At 38.6% G+C, this 23,435-nt stretch overlaps 1 protein-coding gene across 1 annotated transcript in view; it reads right to left on the bottom strand.

Moving 5' to 3' along the window:
* GRID2 (glutamate ionotropic receptor delta type subunit 2) overlaps positions 1-23,435 on the bottom strand; it is a 2,297,645-nt gene that overhangs the window by 56,040 nt on the left and 2,218,170 nt on the right. The window contains exon 15 of the mRNA XM_069743575.1: positions 10,249-10,489. Coding sequence (XP_069599676.1) covers positions 10,249-10,489 — 241 coding nt within the window. The remainder of the gene's footprint in view (positions 1-10,248; positions 10,490-23,435) is intronic.

The following is a 23,435-nucleotide window of genomic DNA, read 5'->3' as shown; positions in this document are numbered from 1 at the left end:
AATTCTCGGGGAGATTTATGTCCGATCAAGGCATCTTAACAGCTCATTTACATACTAGGAAAATGTGGATTTCTCTGGAATAATACATTGGATTGTAGATTTCAAAGTTTCATTTTATTCAGCTTCCTATGATCTACGTGCCCATATAGATAATTAAGGAGGGTTGATCCTTCTGACAGATTCCCTTTAAATAGTCACTATTTTGGGGGCCAGGTCAGTAAGTTCATGTTATAGAATATACATCACATTTAGTAAAGTGAAAGGTAACTACTCCCATTTCTACATTAGCAAAATTATCAGCTCTATTATTTACTTTCTAAACACACTAAAATTGCTATGTCTAATTTATTTAACTCTCCCTATTTCTGGTCATTACCAATGGAAGAATAATTTTATGGGCTTTCAATTATAATTTGATAGAGAAAATGTATCAGCATGGAATCCATATGAGACATGAACACAATGGAATCTACCAGTGTGCTATGGGCTGTAATGCTTGCACCATGTTAATAGTTACACCTGGAAATGTCGTCATTTATGAAAATGTAACAACAGAATGAAAAACGTGGGATGCCTAATGACTGAATGAATATGACTTGGAACAAATTTCTATAGCAGGAACCTGTTTGAAACTGTGCAGTTGGTTAAAGCAACTTCCTAATGTTCTTTCCGAGTAAACAAATATATTTCAGTAATACACTGTCAGACAATTACCTTCATTTAATGAAATTGGGATTTTGTAATGGGATTGATATGTGTTGAATACATTTTTGGGTGCTAACATTCTATATACAGATAAATATCATGATCTGTATCAGATATCAGAAGTGTATAACATAAAAAAACAGACTTTGTTGGATTTTTTAGCACCTTTCCACAATCTCTAGTATTTATTTTAATAACTTTAGAAAATAAGCTGCATGAACAGAATGGTATCATTGACTATTTTGTTTGTGAAGAAATACAAGCGCTTCTCCCAAAATTAGAATATCATCAGAAAGTTAATCTATTTCAGTTCTTCAATACAAAAAGTTAAACTCATGTATTATATAGAAATAAGAATATTCTAATTTTGTGAGAAGCACTTGTAGATGATTGGTATATTGTCTTTTGACCTCCATGAAATCTGTTTCAGCACAAAAAAACTCAGACTTTATCTAAAGAACATATGTTTGGTAGCTACATTACTTACCTGGTCACCGAGCTCAGATATTCACATGTCAAAATGTTCACAGGTATACAATATATAAAAGTATAAGGACTCCCAATAAGTAATATCGTTCTCAGCTCCAAAGCTCGCAATATAGTGACCCTTTTCACTAGGGCTAGCATTGACTTTTTGGAATATGAGAAAAATGTTTATCTGCTTTGAGTCCATTCAGCCATAAGAACATTAGTAATGTTTGCAACGGATTTTGGACATTGAAATCTGGCTGGTTAATGGATTTGAGGCCGTTATTTTGTAAGCAGTCAAATTTAGGGCAAGAGAGATGTTTCATTAAAGCGATGCCAGCAAAATTGAAGCTGTAACATTAAGATTTCCTTACACTAGCATTAATTGGCATTGCTCAATGACTTTGTCTTCTGAAATATGGAAATCATAGAATTACCTATCAGACAGCCAGATCATAAAAAAAATTATCCATGACTCACTTTCTATTACTGCTCAAAGGCAGTGTGCTTTATATTGCTCAAACTAACACATGATGTTGAGCACAGGGATCTAATCCACTTATGCTGCTGGTCAACCGTAAGAAACCAATCTATGAAGTTCCCAGTGAACCTCCTCTGTTCCATTGTACTACTGAAGGCAGTTTGTAACTTTATAATATTAGTGTTTAAAGAATAACTGTCATTTTAATTTTTCTGAGTAGATTATACTAGAGAGCTCAACGGCGGTCAGCAGCAAACTATTGAAGGAAATCTATCTGTAGGATTAACCTTCGTAAGCCATGTATATAGGCATGTAGGTCACAGCAAGCTGAATAAAAGTATATCTATATATCTGCGATTCAATGTCTTATTCCAGAGAAATCCATGCTTTTCTTATATGTAAATTAGCTGATAAGATCTAAGGGCTGGACAGTAATCTGCATGAGAATTTGCTTTCAGAGCTTATTTTAATTGAAAGAAGATGTTACCAGTGTGAACCAAGCAATTACTTATACATTGCTCACATAATCACACACAGCTTTGCAGTGAGATCACAACACATTACAGCAAAGCTCAGCACAGTACAGCTACAGTAGAAGTGAAGATTTGCAGCAACAGTTACCCTCTCTTAGTGCTGGCAGCTCTGCTACAGAGCTGTGCCTGAATATAACTAACACAGTACACCAGAGTTGAATCTTGTCTGATTACAAACACAACAAGCACATTTGCAGTTGTCTTCTCACAGAGTTGTCACATCTGCTGTACTGCCCTTCTGCACCGTCTGCTTGTGAGATGAAAACTGAACCACTGTGAAAGTAGAAGTGCAGCTGCCAATGTTTTTGTAATGAGATATACTTCACTTTTGTTATACTTTGTTAGCTCTGTTGTACTGTGTAAGTTCTTATCTCACTGCAGAGCTGTCTGTGATTATGAGAGCAAAGTGTCAGTCATTACTTAGTTCACTTAAAATACACTATGAAAGCAGAGTGTCATTCAGAGCTGTGTCAGGCCCATAAGATCTTAACAGCTCATTTGCATGTAAGAAAAACATGGATTTCTCTGGAATAAGACATATCACAGATATCAAGGTGTCTTTTTATTCCACTTTGTAAAACCTACATGCCCATAGAGATGGCTAAGGAGGGTTGATCCTACTGACAGATTAAAGTTGTCATGTTTCTAGCAAGAGAGTGCAACATATCTCATGCTAGAGCTGCCTAGTCAACATTAAAGTATAATTATTTTAATTTTTATTTCATAAATCAACATAATTATTTTAATTTTTATTTAATAAATCAAACGTACATTTGAAAATTAGAAACTTTGTATTATATCTTATCAGAGAAATCTGCTTTTTTCCTACTGGACTGATCATTCTTTCCCAAAATTCTCAATTTATGGGTAAAATCTGTTTACAGTGAAAACATAGTCACATTAGGCTACTTTCACACTAGCGTCGGATTCGGTCCGTCGCATTGCGTCGGGCCGAGATTCCGACGCTAGCGTTTGTTGTGCCGCACAACGGGTGCAGCGGATGCATTTCTCCGGCGCATTCGCTGCCTCATTGTAAGGTGCGGGGAGGTGGGGGCAGAGTTCCAGCCGCGCATGCGCGGTCGGAAAAAGCGGTCCGTCGGCTGCAAAAAACGTTACATTTAACGTTTTTTGCTCCCGGCGGTCCGCCACAACACAGCGCAACCGTCGCAAGACAGTTGCGACGTGTGTCAATACGTCGCAATGCGTCGGTAATGTAACTCTATGGGGCAAAAACGGATCCTGCAAACAACTTTGCAGGATGCGTTTTTTCCCCTAAACGACGCATTGCGACGTATTAAAAAAAACGCCAGTGTGAAAGTAGCCTTACTGAGATAGGATATCTCCTCCTACCACTCATTTCTACATAGAATCTCAATCTCATAGAATAGAGATTTTAAAATTGACAATTTTGAGAATGAATGTTTAATCCAGGATGAGAAAGAAGCAGGTTTTTCCTTTGAGATAAATTACAAGGTTACTTATTTCCAATTGTAATATTGGTTCATGAGCTAAAAATTAAATCAAAGGTTACTATTAGAAGTAGAGTGAAGCTTTCTTGCTAGAAACATGGCTTCCCATCATAGTGTTATAGTGACCGTCATTGAGCTCTCCAGTATAATCCACTCATCAGATACATTTATTATGTATCTTTAGGCTTTTTTCGGCTTTAGCATTTATTACAGCAAAAATGGCAGAATCCACTACTTAGAAAATTCTTCTCCATAATTTTTTTTCAAGACGCTGATTCGTAAGAAGATTTAAGATTTTATTTCAGCAATATTCAAAATGAAATTATAGAATTTTATACCATGCAAGAGAAACCTGTAACCAATCTATAATCTGAAAAGCAAATGAAATCAGTGTTCGCCTCGGGTGCTGAATGGACAGCGCCATTTTCTCTAATATATTTGCCCTTAGACATATTAGGTGCGCTGTCCAGCTGTATTTTTTTTTTCCTGCTGTCAGTGCTTTTTTTAAATAACATTTTATAACTAAGATTAACTATGCATGGCGGAATTTTTCCAATTAAATGGGTGGACCTGATGAATGGACAAGATAATTCATCAATAGCGTTGGATACAGATTGAAACATAAATATAAAGGAAATATCAGCTGCCATATAGCTGCACATAAGCATAAAGTTGCTTGTCTAGGCAAATGCTGTGTTTGCATCTCATTTAAATATATAGAATAAAATCTCTGGTGCACAAAGCTCTGCTCAACAGCAGTAGAAAATATTGAGTTTTATGCTCCATTGGGCTGAATTATTTGTTTGTAAAAGTCTTCCACAAAGCCTTAGTAATTGAATGCTACCCAAGCAATACAATATACAATTTATATAACTGTGTAACAATTACTTTTTATATTTTCAGCCATAACTGGCATTTCATGCATGATGGTAGTGTTGCTAAATGGATAACACCCGTTGCTTAAATAAACAGAACAACTACATTTACTTAAAGGGGTTTTCCTAATACATACATTATCCACATTATAAATGTATGATCACGGGGGGTCTGAAAGGTGGAATGCCCATCGATCTTGAGAATAGAGGTCCTAAAGCCTCCAAAGTTAATGGAGAAGTTGTATGCATGCGCTACCACTGCTTGATTCAATTTATCAAAATTATCAACAAAGCTCTGAAAGTTCTGGCAGTCTTACGGAAGTAAAAGAAGTGGTGTTTGAACATGAACTTTATTGCTTTATTTACAAAGGTGAATTAGTAACCCCCAATCATGGAATCAATCATAGTGGTAGCAATCATACTATATTCCCCCTTGTAAAATAAATATACTATATTTTCATAGACTCATAGAATGATAGAGTTTGGAGAGACCTCCAGGGTCATCGTGACCAACCCCTTGCTCAATGCAGGATTCACTATACCATCTCAGATGTCTGTCCAGCCTCTGTTTTAAGGCTTCCATTGAAGGAGAACTCACCTCTGTGGCAGCCTGTTCCATTCATTGATTACCCTCACAGTCAAAAAGTTTGTTCTAATATCAAATCTGCATCTTCTCTCTTTCAGATTCATTGATTGCTTCTTGTGTTTCCATATGCAAATGAGAATAAAGATGATCCCTCTATACTGTGATATCTGTGACACTGTCGGGACCTAAAAAGTCAAATGCCTTTCTGTCTCTACTCCACTCGAAGAATATTTGTAGGACAGCAGGTTGCAGAAAATTACAGGGGTTTTCCCATGCAAGTACATTTTAATCAATAGATCTTGGAATAAAAAAAAGTTCCACAACTGGATGTGTTAAAAAAAATGTTCCTGTGCTGAGACAATCTTATAAATTTGCACTTTCAATGTGCTGTGTAATGGCTGTGTCTTACCATGTAGGAACATCGAGCACCTAGACAAAAAATGCCCTCTCGGCCAGCAGAGGCCATACCTCTAAGACAATACATATAAACCTATAAGAACACACTTAGTTGTAGGGTAAGGTAAAGATGAGAGAATACAAAACCCATCAAAACTATGAATATATCCTAAAATCAACAACCAAGCGGTAGAAGTATCAAAGACAATTTTCTTGAAGTGTCAAATACAAAAAATAGCAATAAATACACGTGGACAAAAGATGATTAGGAAAAAGCACGAAGAATCACACTAGCATATAAGATGTTAACCTAACTGCTGGAGAAAGACACAGGAAATCCAAGCATCCTAGCTACACCAACACACCGGAATATGCTCATTAATGAGGAATGTAAAGAGAATCACAACTGGGCCGCCCTACAAGAGGGCATCAATATGCAAAATAATAATAAATACCATGCCCAAAGAGGTAGCCCAGCAAAGTAAAAATATCTCCAGAGAGATGTGTAACTGTATTCAAAAAATAGCAATAACTGGTGTCAGAACGCCGGCGTGGTGGGAGCAGGAGGGAGGCTCCCCCCTGCTCCCACCACGCCGGCGTTCTGACACCAGCATGTCTCAAGGTAATATTATAACATCAGTTTTAGCATGAAATCTTTCTCCTAGGACTTGGATTTGCTGGTGTCAGCTACATCCTTATGCTCTGTATTTGAATACAGTTACACATCTCTCTGGAGATATTTTTACTTTGCTGGTCTACCTCTTTGGGCATGGTATTTATTATTATTTTGCATATTGATGCCCTCTTGTAGGGCGGCCCAGTTCTCTTTACATTCCTCATTAATGAGCATATTCCGGTGTGTTGGTGTAGCTAGGATGCTTGGATTTCCTGTGTCTTTCTCCAGCAGCCAGGTTAACATCTTATATGCGGGTGTGATTCTTCCTGCTTTTTCAAAATCGTCTTTTGCCCACGTGTATTTATTGCTATTTTTTGTATTTGACACTTCAATAAAATTGTCTTTGATACCTCTACCGCTTGGTTGTTGATTTTAGGATATATTCATAGTTTTGATGGGTTTTGTATTCTCTCATCTTTACCTTACCCTACAACTAAGTGTGTTCTTATAGGTTTACATGCAGGAACATCCTTTGATGATATCCTTGGCAAGGAAGGAAGCAAAAAAGAGTATACAGACAGGACAGCATGAGATCGCAGGTGATTATTTCTGTGAGGCAAAACAAGAAGCAAATGTTTTACCTCACAAACAGAATCAGCTTTGATATCATACTGCCCAGCCTGTATACTCTTTTGCTTCCTCCCCTGCCCAGGAGCTGTGGTATGATCAGACCATGTTCCTGCGAGGTCACACACAGCCATTACACAGTACACAGCAGGGGCACATTTATAAGATTATCTCAGCACAGGAATATTTTTTTAAAAACATCCAATTGTGGATCTTATTATTATTCCAAGATTAATTGATTAAAATTTACTTTGTTCATGGGAAAACCCCTGTAATTTTCTGCAACCTGCCATCCTAAACTATTTTTTAAGTGGGATAAATACAGAAAGGCATTTGAATTTCTAGGTGCCCAATTCCCTGACAAAAAGCAATAATTACAAATAACAGCCACATGCATCTAAAACCAGAAAAAAATGACCTACTCCATGATTTCTCCCTATGTCTCACTGATCAAGAGTCAATTCCACTTGCTGAGCTGAATAGTTGTGCATGTACATGCCGCTTTACATCACTGAGAAGGCAACCATCCCATTCCCAGCTGGGAACTACTTAGTTCTGGAAGTGGACATGCCATTTATTGTGTTTCATGTGACAACCATAAGAGGTGTAGTATGGATTTTATGGAAAATATATCTCCCAATTTCAGAAATGTTGGCAGCTTTATGTCCATTCATTGTAAAGCTTGCTTAACCAGCCTGATCAGCTGCAGTATGAAGCATTGCACACTGTCACTACAAAAACCTGATCTGAACATTCTGTGTATTCGTGTGTCTCATGCTATGCAGTTCTAAGGACATCTTATTTAATCACACTAATAATAAGAAGCCACAAACTTTTAAACATAACGTCAGTAGCGCTGCTCTTTTACGTTGAGATCATTGCAATTCCTGAAGTTTAAAGGGAATCTATCAGCAGGTTTTTGCCATATAATCTGAGAGCAGTAATACATAGGGCAATAAATCCCGATCTCAGGGATGTGTCACTTACTGGGCTGCTTGGCACAGTTTTGCTATGATCCTTGTTTTCTCTGTTTATAGATGTAGCGGTGCTCAGAAGGCTGAGTTATGTATAACCTCGCCCACACTCCTGACTGGCAGCTTTCTGTGTACACCGTGCATTGTGGGCAAGTTGGTCTTCAGTGGTGGACACTGATTAGCCTGACTGCTGGTCGCATTAGTTGTACTCCGGCAGTGTTAATCTGCTTGCATTGATACTACAACATACAGCCCAGTAAGTGACACACCCCTGGAATCACAGTCTCATACCCTATATTATACTGCTCTCAGATTACATAGCAAAAATTTGCTGACAGATTCCCTAAGCAATACTTTTGTTTTACTTACAAATGTTTTGTTTAATGTTAGGCGGATTAATAAATGTCGCAAAGAAAAACACTGACTAAGGGTCTCATGATCAATCACGTGGGCCATCCACGGGCTGTTGTATCTTAATAATAAACTATGCTGCAGAGATATTGTGAACTAGAAGAGTGCCATAATATTTGTTCTGTAGATTGTACACAGCTGTAAGAGGCAGGCTGCAATTTTATTAACCCTGCTGTTGTCTTCGGTCAAAAACGACCGACCTCGAACTTCAATATTCTTTAAAATATTCAAGATGCGGCTCTGAAACCTGTGGCCGACCGACCCATCCTCAGTTAAGTCAATCAACCACAAGTTTCAGAACCGCATCTTGAACACCCCCAAAAATACCAAAGTTCAAAATCGGTCTCCCCAGACCGAAGACAACAGCAGGGTTAAAATACAGCTATTTATAGTTTTCATGCTGATAATAAACATCTGTTTTTATTTTACCTGCCTTAAAATATATTAGATACCTGGACAGACTGATGGTATTAAATGCAACAAGAAAAAAATTACATACATTAGTGATTACCTGGAAATAATAAAAAAGATTTCAGGTGACAACCTTCCAGCCCTTCATTTAAAGATTCTCTCATATGCAAGTTTAAGGCTATATTTATATCTATCTCAGCAATACATCCTGGATGTGAAGGGTGTGTGTTCAGGACGTTGCTGCTTTCACTAGCTCTCATGCATCAGCAAAGCTTCATTCCTGTACTGCCTTGTTCTTCAAGTACAGCCGCAGTCCAGTCCCCTCTTGCCCTTACTGACATAGACAGTAATACTAAATCCACAGAAGCAGTGTGTTATCAAAAGTTTATCGTAATTTATAATGAAGACTATTTAGATAGTTGAGCTTGCAGAACAGCCAGCTATGTAAAGGAGTGCCACAGGCTGTACAGTAGCAAAGTGGTTGGAAATATTCGATGAAGACTATTTAGGCAGTTAATTAATTTTGCATTTAAGAAGCAAATAGAGAATAAAAGAAATCAGTGATAAAGTATAAGAAGCCTTTAAATGAGTTTTCTGGGATTATACCAGTGGCAAAATTGTCAAAGGGTTCTTGTAGGCCCTGGAAGCAATTGCTGTATGATTACCACTGATGTTGTAAATTTAAACCATGATTATTAAAACCCTGCTGTTGTCTTCGGTCAAAAACGACCGACCTTGAACTTCAATATTCTTTAAAATATTCAAGATGCGGCTCTGAAACCCGTGGCCGACCGACCCATCCTCAATTAAGTCAATCAACCACAAGTTTCAGAACCGCACCTTGAACACTCCAAAAATACCAAAGTTCAAAATAGGTCTCCCCGGACCGAAGACAACAGCAGGGTTTTATGATGTGAGAAATGTCCATGTCTGCTGGAAAACTTTGGGGATTATAAATAGTTTACCTGCTATATATTTAGATTGTCTTTTATCAAATTACTGATAATATATTTTTAAAAAAAAACTATTCCCCCAACACACCCATAATAATTTAGCTGGGATGCACTTATTCTGGAGGTGCACTTTAATTAATCACATCATGTTGTTTGCAAATGTTTTCTTTAAACTGTTTGTACCCTGCCTGTTTAGTGTTGTTATTTTTCTTTATGTGTTGCTTCTTTTACACAGTTTTATCGTAACATATGTACGGCTAGTTATTCTGTATGAGTCACCATGTTATATAAGAGGGGAGAAATGGAGCATATTCAAACACTGCGAGATGGCACTGTTTCTCTACGGCCATCATAATTTCAAGCATCTGTTTGCTTCTTCCTTTTGGCTTCAGATTAGGATTTGGCAGCCCTGCTAACAAATACAGTGGATTATTGTACAAACCAAATGTACTCGTTTTTCCTGGCTGCATGTGGAATAAGGTATGGGTAATTCATCAGATTTTTAAATATTTGATTCATCCGACCTACTTTGCAGTTTAATGCTGGTTTATGCTGTGATTCAAGCTGTGTTTTTTAAAAAAAAATGTAAATAACCTAAAAATCCGGCTAAGTCAAGAGTCGCTGAAGGGTTGAACCTAGTTTATTCCTGCTTAAAAATCTTTGCGTGGAATCAGGAAAAAAAAGAAACAGCTGTGTCGGAGAAACAATATCATTGGCATTGCTTCAAAGTATAGAATAGTTACCTCTTTAGAAGGTACTCGGGAGCCTTTCTTCTTATTCCACCATGTTTCTACCATTGCTATGATGCAGGATAAAACAACACCAGCTGCTAAGATGCAAAATACTCCTGCAAAGCTTTTAATGTCCAGGGCACTGCCTTTCTGTTTAGGCTCCACAGATGAGTATAGGTCACAATGTCCATTGCGGGGCCACCACTTATGTTTTAGCAGGTCCATGTCCCCATTTTGCTGGAGTTCCAGTATCCTATCAAAAGACAAATAAGCAAATTATATATCACAATGAATAACTTTAAATTGTGGCGACTTACTCAAATCTGTATTAGGACCCTTCAGTAACCTTATGTCATTGGTCTAGCTCAATAACAAGGGTTCAGGTGCTGCTCCAGCTGCTTCTCTTATTTTCTCTTCAGGGAGGAAAAGGACATTGACTTTTGAGCCATCTACTGGATTCAGCGATACCTAAATTCAACATCAACCCTTTAAAGAGCTTTGCAATATGACATAGACAAACCTGAATCTCAACTTGGAGATACATGTTTCGGGGTGTTGCTCCTCCACAGCGCAAAACAAAAAGTCAGGTTTGGCTGTGTGAGAGGCCTCTGACTCGGATGTAAGGGGTAATGTTTCTCCTTGTGGAGAATAACATGCCTGACATGCCAGGGTAAGGAGACTTGTAGGCTGTGCAATACTCCTCTGGGAATTTAAATATGTAAATTGACTCTTCAGAGAGGAAGAAGACTTGTACTCTTGTGCCACCTAATGTAAGTAGCAATCCTAAAAGTCTACATCAATCCTTTAACAAGTCTTGCCCCATGACATAGGATAAAAGCAAGACCAGAATCTCAATTTGTAGACACACATTTTGCTGTGTTGCCATTGCTCAGTGCAAAGCATGAGATCTGATTTGGCTATAGGAGAGTCCCCTGCCTGAGGTGTAAGGGTATGTGCACATGATCAGTGAATGCTGCGTACTTGTGCAGCGTCTAACCCGCAGCGTCCAGATGTTACAACATAGTGGATGGGATTTTAAGAAATCCTATGCCAACTATGCATCCATAGATGTCCGGGACTCATTTTCAGAGACGGACATGCGGCGCGTGTTTCCAGACCGCAGCAGGTCAATAGTCTCCGCAAGGGAAATGTCACCCTTACAACGTATTGGACGTGGTGAATCCACACGGTTCAGTGAACACATGCGGATTCACGTGCGTTCAATAGACAGCAGAGCATTGGACGCAGCTTACATCTAATGCTTACAGGGAGTCTAAGGTTGTTGAAGAAAAAGTGTAAAATATAAACTACTAAACCACCGGTGAGAAAAGGATGATTATCAGGTGATTGCCAAATATAATTGGAGGTAAAGTAACCTCAATAAAAAGAGTGGCTAGAATTTTCTTTAATACTATAATTTTGGGAATAGAAAAAGAGGTTTTAGAGCGTTGACACCAATATACAGGTATATTATGAAACTAACTGGCCTACAAATGAAAGAATATGAATGAAAAAAATGGAAATTTATGAACAATTAAGATTTCACATTTACCTTAATGGTTAATAAATAGTTGTATTTCTGCTTATAAAAATGTATTCCCGTTACACAAAGTGATGGAGCTGTTTATTTTTTTGCACAGTGATCTAGTGCAGCTTTGCACTACTTATTTGAAAAAAAAAGAAAACATAGAAGAGGATGACGGGTAGTGTTGAGCATTCCGATACCGCAAGTATCGGGTATCGGCCGATATTTGCGGTATCGGAATTCCGATACCGAGTTCCGATATTTTTGTGATATCGGGAATCAGTATCGGGATTAAGATTCATGTGTAAAATAAAGAATAAAAATAAAAAATATTGATATACTTACCCTCGGACGCGCCCTGGTTGTCACCGCTGCAACCGCCATGCTTGCGTTCCTATGAATGAGCGCGTTAAGGACTTTCGATGACGTCGCGGCTTGTGATAGGTCGCATGAGCGGTCACAAGCCGCGACGTCATCGAAGGTCCTTAACGCGCTCATTCTTAGAAAGGGAAGCATGGTGGTTGCAGCGGTGACAACCAGGGCGCGTCCGAGGGTAAGTATATCAATATTTTTATTTTTATTCTTTATTTTACACATGAATATGGATCCCAGGGCCTGAAGGAGAGTTTCCTCTCCTTCAGACCCTGGGAACCATAGAGGATACTTTCCGATATTTGTGTCCCATTGACTTGTATTGGTATCCGACGGTATCGCTCAACACTAATGACGGGCAGAAGCATTTCTGCACCCCTTCTCCCTCAGTTTTAGGTTGAGTGAGGGTTCCCGAGGTTGGACCATCAGTGATCACTAAGTGAAGTCATATGCTATCAGTAGGGCAGCAAGTCATGATACGCAGAAAACACTCTAAAATATTTCTATTGCAAAATGAAAACAAAGGAGACAACATTCTCTAAGATGGCAGATAGGCAAGTTTTCATACTTGAACCATGAAACAGATTTGCTAAGGCTAGAGGTCACACTGCTTTCTAATTCACGAAATTAAAAACAAGAATCAGCAGCGTCCATGGCTTTTTCCCGTTTAGTTCTGGAAAAACATTTCATCATCTGCTAACATGGATCTGAGCAGTACACAGCAGGTCTGTTCTGTAGAATAGTCACAGAATCCGAGCAGAAGCCGGTGGGTCGGGGCATGCTCAGTGACGTAAGCTGTACTGGCCGAACCTTCATCTGCCCACTGGTCCTGCACCAAACCTCCTTCACTCATCCCTACATCACCATGTGCATGTGCAGTACATAGAATCATAGAAAGGTAGAATTGGAAGGGACCTCATGGGTCATCGTGTCCAACTGTCTGCTCGAAGAAGGAATCACTAAACCATCTCAGACAGATGTGTGTCCAGCCTCTGTATAGAGTCATAAAATGTCACATTTGGAAGGGACCTCCAGGGTCACCATGTCCAACCCCCTGCTCAATGAAGGATTCACTAAACCATCTCAGACAGATGTCTGTCCAGCCTCTGCTTGAAGACTTCCAGGATAAATATGCTTCTCCTTGCTGCTCAAGCTCAGGAGACATGGGCTCAGCTGTGGCTGCATGAGCAATGACTCTTCAGGCGTAATTATAATGCACAGGATTACATCTTCATTATCTGCACTATGTAATGTAGTCAGCTGGAGCTGTCTAATGTGATGGGGTATTGAAGAATTAAGCGAACAGGTTCCTCAAAGCAGAATGGAATATTATGTTACAAAACACATAATGACTAATATGACAATAGGGTCAGTGAACTAGTTATGGTCTGCACAGCTTGTCATCACATCCCCAGATCTGGAATATGAATGAGTAGCCGACAAATCTGCCACTATGAAGGAATAGACCAGAGGACTTAAGGAATATTTCTAGTATGCTGTTTAATGCACTCAGCAAGCAATTCAATACGGTTTAGAGAGTCTAATCACGCAATGTTTGACAGATGTATGACACTGATGATACCGTATATATACATTTGTAAAGAGCCCCATTACCCATCCTAAAAATAATACATTTTTCAGTTTAATCACTGGAGATATATATACAGTATGTATATATATATATATATATATATATATATATATATATATATATAATTTTTTTTTTATTTATTTAGCTTTTAGCATGACACTCTTTAGTATCATGAACATACGTCTAGTCCTGACTGGTGGTAATGGTATAATTCTTTACCATGCTTCTTGTTTATTGTTTGATTATATTGGAATCCATGAATTTTATCTTTATACATGTTAACATGGCTCATTTTTAAAGCGCAAGGTTTTTAAAGATATATTAACAAAGATTTAATTTTTGAAGCTTCAGCTTTTTTTTGTCAGTCGTTTTTGTAGGTTGTTTTCCTTTATTCGTCTACAGCTAGCTAAATATAAATCGGTGTTTGTCAATGTGTAAATTGCTGCACAACATTTGTCCACCTGGTGGCAGTCACATCACACGGAATCTCTGCTGCTGCGGCAGCTACTAGGCTATGAACAAAGCTGTGGCAATTATTGATCTATCAGGCTGAAAACACGCATCTTACTCATTGCTATTTAATGTTTTATTTTAAAATTCAAACAATTATCCATGTTGCAATACCCCTGATAATCTTGATGTAGAAATCCTTTGTTCAGTACATTCTAGAGCGTGGCAAGTTAGGCTTGTACTGGAAAATTGTTCACAAGTGAACGGTTACATTCCCATTGGGTTTTCATAACTCGTGCGATCTAAAAACAAGGCAGGATGCCCATTTCTCAAGCCACAGCACTTTCTTACTTGGTTAACTCACTGAGAAGTTGTAAGTGGCATAGTAATTGTGCACCGCTCAGCACCTAAACAATTATTCTGCCTTCATGGAAGTTTATTTTCTAGTATGGGAAACTATTGTTCCATAGAGTTGGCATGGATAGCACGTCTTCTGGCATTATTTTTTTTTTTTGGGCTGTGTGGCAGATGTTGTCTGCAAGATGTGTCCTGTTTACCTAAATCCAGCTCTCCGAGTTTAATAAAAGTCGCTGCTATAGCTGATTAAACAGTAAGTGAAAACAGTAGGCTTTATTGCACAAAAGCGTTTCTCACATCTGCGTTGTCTTGTCCATTTAGAACATACGCCATGACACCGGGGTGAATTTTTCATTGCATAAAAACCGACAATACTCTATGCCCCATTGACTTATAATGAGATCTAGCAGGATTTGACGCTTTGTCTGCCGCTAATAATGAAAAGAGCGCTAAGTTTTCTTTAAATGTGAAGAATCTTCATCACCAATGTGAACTTAGTCTTAATATAGATAAATAAAGCTTCTCAAAGGACAAGTGACAAATGCAGCGAAGCATAAACTGACCCCCTACCGAAGGCTGGAGTTACAGCCTACAAGCTGGGGTTTGGTGAAGGTGGGAACGATCTGCCCATTTCGGGTGGGCGTAAGGCTGGGTTCCCATTGCGTTATGAGACCGCGTTTAACGGACAGCGTTGCACGGCAAAATTAACGCCGTGCAACGTGTCCGTTAACGCGCCCATTGAAGGCAATGGGAACGCGCTTCACTAGCGCGTGCCATGTTCGGCACGCGCTAGCGACGCGCCGGTGTTTCCTGGCGAGAGCGGGGACATTACCGCGACCCCGACCGCAGCCCCATAGAAAACATTGCGTTAGCGCAATCCGCTAGCGCTAGCGCTAAACGGATTGCACTAACGCAATGTGACCCTAGCCTAACAGGTCATGGCAGAGAAAACACTGTAGAGATGAGCGAATAAATTCATGTGGAATTGAAGTTACAAAAATCCAAATTCGCCAAAATGCTGATTTTTAGACATTTGCTACAAGTATTCAGCAAAGTTGGGGCAATTTTTCTGATTCTTAAAGCACCATCAAAAGGTTAAAAAAAATCCAAATATTATTAATAATGCTCTTCTTACTGTCAGGTCCTCTTTGCATCTTCAGGTCGTGCTGAGATCCTGCGCATGCAAGGTCCTGGCGTATATTGTGGCGTTATTGCGTCATGACCTTTGGCGTGCTTGTGCCGAAATATCCCAGGCCTCAGACTTGGCAGTCACAGCTCAGTGTGAGAGCTCCGAGGATTTCAGCGTGAGCGCTGGAGATCAGATACTGTGATGGGATCCGACGAGTGATGGTAAGGAGTGGAGGGGCCGGTGCGGTGAGCAGACGGTGAGCATAAGGATTTTAGACATTACATTTATTATGCTCTGGGGTCTCTCTAGCCCCATAATAAGGGACATTAAGTTCACAGAAAATAACTGATTACCTGGAAAACACACGTGAACATTTGAATGTGAATTTTGCCTGATCTGCTTGTCCCTAAACACTTTACATACTGTATAGCTGATATCATTTAAACAGTACAGAGTGGGAACAAGGTGTTTTAGTGTCCTGGGTGGACCAGCATGCCTCCAACATAAACTTATATCCACACACATGTACACACATATCGTATATACACACACTCACATGCGCACACGCACAGCACCTCCCCACGCACACATATATACACAAAAGTACACACTCACGTACACTACATGCATACATGCACCTAGACATGAGCACGCGCTCCTATTTATCACTGTACTACATTTCTTCTTTTTTAACCCTTTTCAACATAAAATCAGATGTCAAATTATACGCACCAGATAATGCCATTGTGATAGCGAAACGTGATGCTTTTGAGTATGCAAGTAATATCAATACAAGTGTAGAAAATTGCCCCATGCAAAGCAGAAAGAATATCTGTTCACAATACGTGAATAATTCAGCAGTACATTGGTAAAGAAATGAATGAAGAATGTGTAAAGAGGACAGCCATACAAACACTGAATGCATCCATTCACTTATATGCTGAATACACTTTCTATATACAGGTATGTTTTGGAATTTGATTTTACTTATTTTCTCTTTTTGGAGCACAATCTGCTAAGGCACACTTTGCAGTCCTATGCAAATCCTATTTTAACAGCAGTAGGGAGGAGGTGAAGGGCATGTCATACTAGGGATGGGAGATAATCGCTAATTAAAGATTTCTCTTTTTTTTTTAATAAGAAATGTATTAGTATCAAATAAAAAATGCAATCTTTGCCGTCTTACTGATGCTTTCTGTAGCTGTCGCACACATGACAGTTTGCATCCCCTGCTGCTTTTGTATTCCATAAGAATATCATAGAACCAAGGATAAATTGTTATGGATAACAAATATGACCTTCACTAAAGCCATGATAGGATTTTTTTGTTAATTTATGTGCCCCTTTTTACAAAAAGCAATTAATTTACTGATTCACTATATAAGACTGATTTATTGCAAATACACAATTTTATTGTTGCGTATGAAAACTCATATTAATGTATTTTTTGTACCCATTTAATTATATTCTTTACTTGAACAATATTAAAAAGCAGTTCTGGCTTGGTGCAGGTACCCTTCTCTATTCTCAGGAGAATAAGGGTCAGACAGTAAAAATGCAAGTAGGGATAGGCAGAGCCAAGCGAGGCACAGGGAAGGAATCTTTCTACCTCTCCAAGAATAATAATGGTGATACCAGCAAATATCCAGGAGGAAATCACAGTGAAGAGAATAAAATCAAGGACTCCTCCATCAATCGCGATTTGACTTCTCACATTTCCAGCACCATGCCTCATCTATTCCCAACCTTCACAAATTCTCCATCTTCTTTAGCTACCAATTCTACGCTTGCTGCTGATTCTTCTGTATTACGTGATACCTTAAAGGGAATCTGTCTGCAGGAATTGGCTTCCTCATCTGAAAGCAGTGTAATGTAGGCAAAGAAAAGCTGTATCCACCGATGTATCACTTATATTACTGGGTGCAGCAAGTCTGACACAATCAGAGTTTTTAGATTTAAATTGAAGCAGAGCTGAGAAAGCTAACCCCACCCACAACAGGGTCTCCATGTAAAAAGTCCGTAGACAGTGATCTGCTTATCAAAGGGGGATGGGTCATTGCCGGACTAATGTAGTCTGGCAATGTTAATCTCTTAGTGATAGATCATTCACAGTTACGAAACAACAGTACCCACTTTGACAAGTGACACATCCCTGAATTCTGTGTTTCAGCCTCTATCTTCTGCTGTCTTCAGATTACATTGCAAAAACCCGCTGACAGATTCCCTTTAAATACTGTATTTCAAATATTTGTGTCATTATAATGCCTCCTTTGGGTCCCCTAAATGGTAATAATGTCCGATGTGTGCCCCTTTGAAGGCTATAATTCCCTTACGCCCTTTATAAAGTAATAATGCAGTAAGTGTCCTCTCATAAAGTAAAAATGCCTTGAGAGCCTCCGTATGAAGTAATAACCCTCCTGCTGTCCCCATGTAAATTAATTATGCCCTAAATGTACCTTTATAAAATGGTAATGCAGAGAATACCCCTTTTAAGAAATAATGTTCCTTAAGTTCTACCTTAACAAGTAATAATGCCCAGTGAAACCCCTTATTATGTAGTTTTTTTCCAACTGCTACTACACCTAAGCAACATGTCAGCTTACACTATACTCAAACCAAGTTTCATCTTCTCCACCTCACCTTTCAATTTTCCAGCGAGCAGCCAATACAGTCTTACCACGAGTCTGAGTTAGTCGCCGTGAGTCTAAGGATCTTTGGATGTAGCGGGATCGAAAATTGTCACACCAGGAATTAAAGCTCATTGGAAATAATATCCATCTTCCTGGTGCATTGAGGGAAGAGTGACCGTGAGTCTGAGGATCTTTCAGTGTAGCTGGATGTGCTTGACGGCCCTCAAATCTTTACAGCGGTTCCACAGAAATTCCATTTTGTTCAATATAGAGAAGGATATTACCAATACTATGTGCTGCAATGTGTGCTATATGTTTACAGACTTGCCAGAGAAAATGACAAACTTTACTCTCCAGAAATGCAAGCTTGTGAGTCTGATAGAGTAAGAGGTGCTAAGCCTTCAGGAGAGAATAGCTACACTGAAGCTTAGCAAAGAAGATGAGGATTTCTTGACAGAGCAGAAGAATCTCTTCAGAATGTTGCAAGACAAGAACTTTACAATGTTCCTGCTGAAGATAGTGAAAGAGTAGAAATAATTATTCACAATGTTCAAAGAGAAGCACCTCTCGAATGTACCTGCAGAAGAAGAGAATTGGAAGCATGCGACCTAAAAAAGCAGGAGGATGATTAGGCAGTCAGCATCCATATCGCTGAAGAACCGCTACCAGGCTCTCTCGCAGGACAAGTATGAAGATGTACAGAAAAAAAGTGCTTTGCCCACAAAGAACACTCCAGTATGAAATCAGACGCCTCTTGAAGTGAGAAAAACAAGAGCTGTAGTGAATAAGAAAATGAGAGCTAAGGTCATGGGGTATTGCCCACTGAGAGGAACAGAAGCCACTATCTGCCGAATGGACATTATCTTAACAGAAGTGTGCAGTCTTCCAGGTGCCCAAATCAAGGATGTGTCTGATAGGGTATAAAGACTCTTCTTCAGTGCCACAAATGACCACCCCTGCCAACTAATACACATAGAAACAAATGACACAGCAAAAAGGAACCTGGAAACTATATGCAGGAAAGTTAAGGTCATTTTCTCATCCATCCTCTCAGTGGATGGACATGTACCAAGGAGAGTGACAGGATTCTACACGTGAACAACTGGCTATGTCAATGGTGCCATTAGCAAAAACTGGGATTTTTAACCATGGAGTGAATTACCTGTATGATGGACTCCTTGCTAGAGATGGATTGCATCTTACGAAAACAAGAAAACAAATATTTGTGATGAATGCCTTGCTACATTCATCAGGAGAGCTTAAAACTAGAGCAACATGGGATGGGAAATATACAGCCAAGAAAAATATGCAGCTAATAATTTCTTTTGAGAACCCTGCAAAAAGAAGAAATAAAGAACACAAACAACAAATTTTGCATGAAAATAGAAGAGTAAAAGCACTCTACTACAAAGTAAAATGCGTCTAAACAAATGCACAGAGCATGGGAAACAAAGAGAATTGGAGCTGCTAACACAGGAAGAGAGATCTAAAAGGTAGCATGGAAACTTGGTGGGATGATACACATGGAATGCAAACCTTGAAGGCTACAACTTATTTATTAGAAACAGGATTAAAAAGAGCGGAGGAGTTGTTGCATTGCATGTTAGAAAAATGTATATATTCACAGAGATCCAAGCTTCAGAGAATGGTAGCTCTGCAGAAACTGTTTGGGTAAGATTACAAGGAGGGAAGAACAGAAAGGACACTATTGTAGGTGTTTATTATACTGTAGGCCAACTGGACAGACTGACAATTTGGATGAACTCTGTTTAGAGCAGATGTCTCTGTTCTTAAAAAAGTATGACCTAGTGATCTGTGGAGATTTTTACTATGCAGATATTTGTTGGGAATCTCTCTCAGGCAAAAGTAATGGGTCCAGAAATGTTTTATTTTGTCTTGCTAACAATTTTTAAATCACATTGTGCAGGAGAGAAAAAGAGGATCTGCCATCTTTGGCCTAATTTTTACCAACACAGATGAAATGGTTGAGGAAGTAAAGGTGGTTGGGAATTTAGGAGGCAGCAATCATGTTATCCTCGAATTTAGGATAACAAGAAGAGGAAGAACAACGAGGACTCAGACTTTAAGGTTGGGCTTCAGAAAGGCTGATTTTAATGGAGTCAGAAAGAGTGTAGGAAAGGTCCAATGGCGGGATGTTCTAAAGGGCAGAAATATCCAAGAAAGATCAGAGATTTTCCTAAATGAAATTCTCACTGCACAATCGGTAACAATCCCGGAAAGAAGGAAGAATTGGAAGAATTTAAAGAGACCATTATGGGTCTACACAAAACCTAAGCACTTGTTAAAAATTAAAAAAATGGACATTAAATGAAAAGAGGAGGCATACCTAAAGAAGAATGTAATGCTGTTTGAAACGAATGCAGGGCAAGCTTAAGAAGAGCTAAAGCCAGTAATGAACTGAGGCTTGCAAGAGCAGTAGAAAAGGATATTGGGGGTATGTAAAAAGTAAAAGAAAAGTCAAAGTTGCTATAGGATTTTTACAACATAAAAATGGTGATGTGGTGAAAAAATGTTGTTGAGAAGGTCAAACTTTTATTTTGCATCTGTATTCTCTAAGAAAGCAGTTGTAACATCACCTGATCTTCACTGTTCTATGAAAGGAATAAAAGAATGTACACTATCTATAAACAGAGCGATGCGAGGGAACACTTATCTAATTAAAATTAATTTAAATCTCCTGGTCCAGATGAATTACATCCTAGGAGCCAGGAAATTACAGGCTAGTGAGCCTTACCTCTATAACAGGAAAGATCTTTGAACAAATTATTAAACAACATGTATGTAAATAATAGGATAAGAAAACTGTAATTGACCAGAGCCAGCATAGGTTTGTAGCAAACAAGTCATGCCATACTAATCTAATTTCCTTTTATGATGGAATCACTGACTGGGTTGTCAATGAGGTATATCTCAACTTCAGCAAAGCATTTGATAAAGTATCTCACACTATCCTTATTGAAAAATTGACCAAGTATTGGATTGTCAAGGCTACGGTTAGGTGGATTCATAACTGGCTCAGTATTCATACTCAAAAAGTGATAGTAAATTCTGCACATCCAATTGGAAGAGTATTTCAAGTGGAGAACCAGAAAGCTCTGTCCCGGCCCCAGTGCTGTTCAATATTTTTATGAGCTTTATGATCTACATAAGGAAACTGAATTTGAACTAATCAAACTTGCAGAAGATGCAAAGCTAGCAAGGATAGCTAACACTAGAGAAGACAGAGAAAGGATTCAGAAGGATCTAGGTAAGCCTAAACAATGGGTAGTGACTAATAGAATTGTATTTAACAGGGAGAAATGCAAGATTCTACATCTGGATAAGAAAACAAAATTTACATCTGCAGAATGGGAGGAATAGAACTAAGCAACAGCATGTGTTAAAAAGACTTGAGTAAACTAATAGATCACAGACTGCACATGAGTCTACAGTGTGATGTGGAAGTAAAAAAGGCAAACACAGTTCTAGGCTGTATTAAGAGAAGTATAGACTTAAGATCACGTGAAATAATTATCCCCCTCTACTCCTTCTTGATCAGGCCTCATCTGCAATACTGTGTCCAATCCTGGTCACCCCATTTTAAAAAATATATTGAAATACTGGAGCAGGTTCAGAGAAGAACTACCAGGATGGTGAGCAAACTGCAAAGTATGTCCTATGAGGAATGCTTACAGGATCTGGGAATGTTCAGCTTGCAAAAAAAGAATGCTAAGAGGAGACTTAATTGCTGTCTACAAATATATGAGGGGATGTCACAGTATAGAGAGATCATCATTATTCTCATTTAGAAATGAAAACACGAGAAGCAATGGAATGAAACTGAAAGTTAGAAGATACAGATTAGATATTAGAAAAAACTTTTTGACAGTGAGGGTGATCAATGAGTGGAACAGGCTGCTACGAGAGGTGGTGAGTTCTCCTTCAATGAAAGTCTTCAAACAGAGGCTGGACAGACATCTGTATGAAATGGTTTAGTGAATCCTGTGCTGCATTGAGCAGAAGGTTGGACATGATGACCCTTGAGGTCTCTTCCAACTCCAACAATTTATGGTTCTATGAATTTCCTACAAAACAGATAGGCTCTGGCTCCTTAAAGGAAATCAATAATCAGAAAATACTTATTTTTCAAATCAGTACTTTTGTGCTACATTTATATATTTTTTTAATCTTGGTATTTTTTAAGTATCAAAATCTGTATTAAAATGAAATATAGAAATATTGTAATTTTTACACTGGTCACTCAAGGATTTTTAGATTCTACCTTCCTGATATTTCAGGAAACAACACTTGCATATTGCAACATTGATCAGACTCCAACCCTATGTTTTGCATTGAAATTTCTTATGAGCATGTGAAAAGGTCATTTTGAAGGGAGGGGAGCAAAGTAAGCTGTGACATGATCTATTGTGGATGAATGATAATGTATTATAAGCTGTGCTTATAGGTGTTATCAGTCATTGTAATCCCGCTTCTCATAACATGGAGTTTTGCTTTAAACTCGTCTTGAAAGAACAGAAACTATGAGTCTTAGAAAGCCTCAGTGAGCAGTGTAAAAACTGCAAGATTGCTAATATTTTTTCTAATGATATAAAAATCAATTTTTTAATACATGTACAACAGAAACATGTCAATTTTAGTGGCAAAAAATTTTTTTTTGTAGTTGTGTTGCCATTTTTCGAGACCTGTAACATTTTTATTTTTTGTCCGATGGAGCTGTATGATAGCATATATGATTTTATTAATACCATTTTGGGATAAATGTAACTTCTTGGCAGCTTGTTACAGAAAAGACCAATCTATCAAAATCTAAAAATAATTGGCCCGATCTGTAAAGACCGTAAGCGAAAAAATTCAAGAACGCCAAAATTAAGTTTTTTGGCTCACCACAATTCCACAAAAAATGCTGTCATGAGATCAAAAAGTTACATCTATCCTAAAATGGTACTAATAAAAAGCAGAAATTACAGTCTCCTTTGAAGCTCTGCCACATACAGGGTTTCAAAGGAGTTCCATTATGACAGTCATGAGGACCATCAGCTGACAACAACCCATCGGCGACCTGTGTTCACAACACGGTTGCGCTTATGAGCGGCAGTAAGCACATGTCTGCTTGTTTGTGTAAGT

Source organism: Ranitomeya imitator, chromosome 1 (assembly GCF_032444005.1).
Source record: "Ranitomeya imitator isolate aRanImi1 chromosome 1, aRanImi1.pri, whole genome shotgun sequence".
Classification (NCBI taxonomy): Eukaryota; Metazoa; Chordata; class Amphibia; order Anura; family Dendrobatidae; genus Ranitomeya; species Ranitomeya imitator.
The sequence above is the reverse complement of the archived record's forward strand: the minus strand, read 5'-3'. Positions and strand labels throughout refer to the sequence as shown.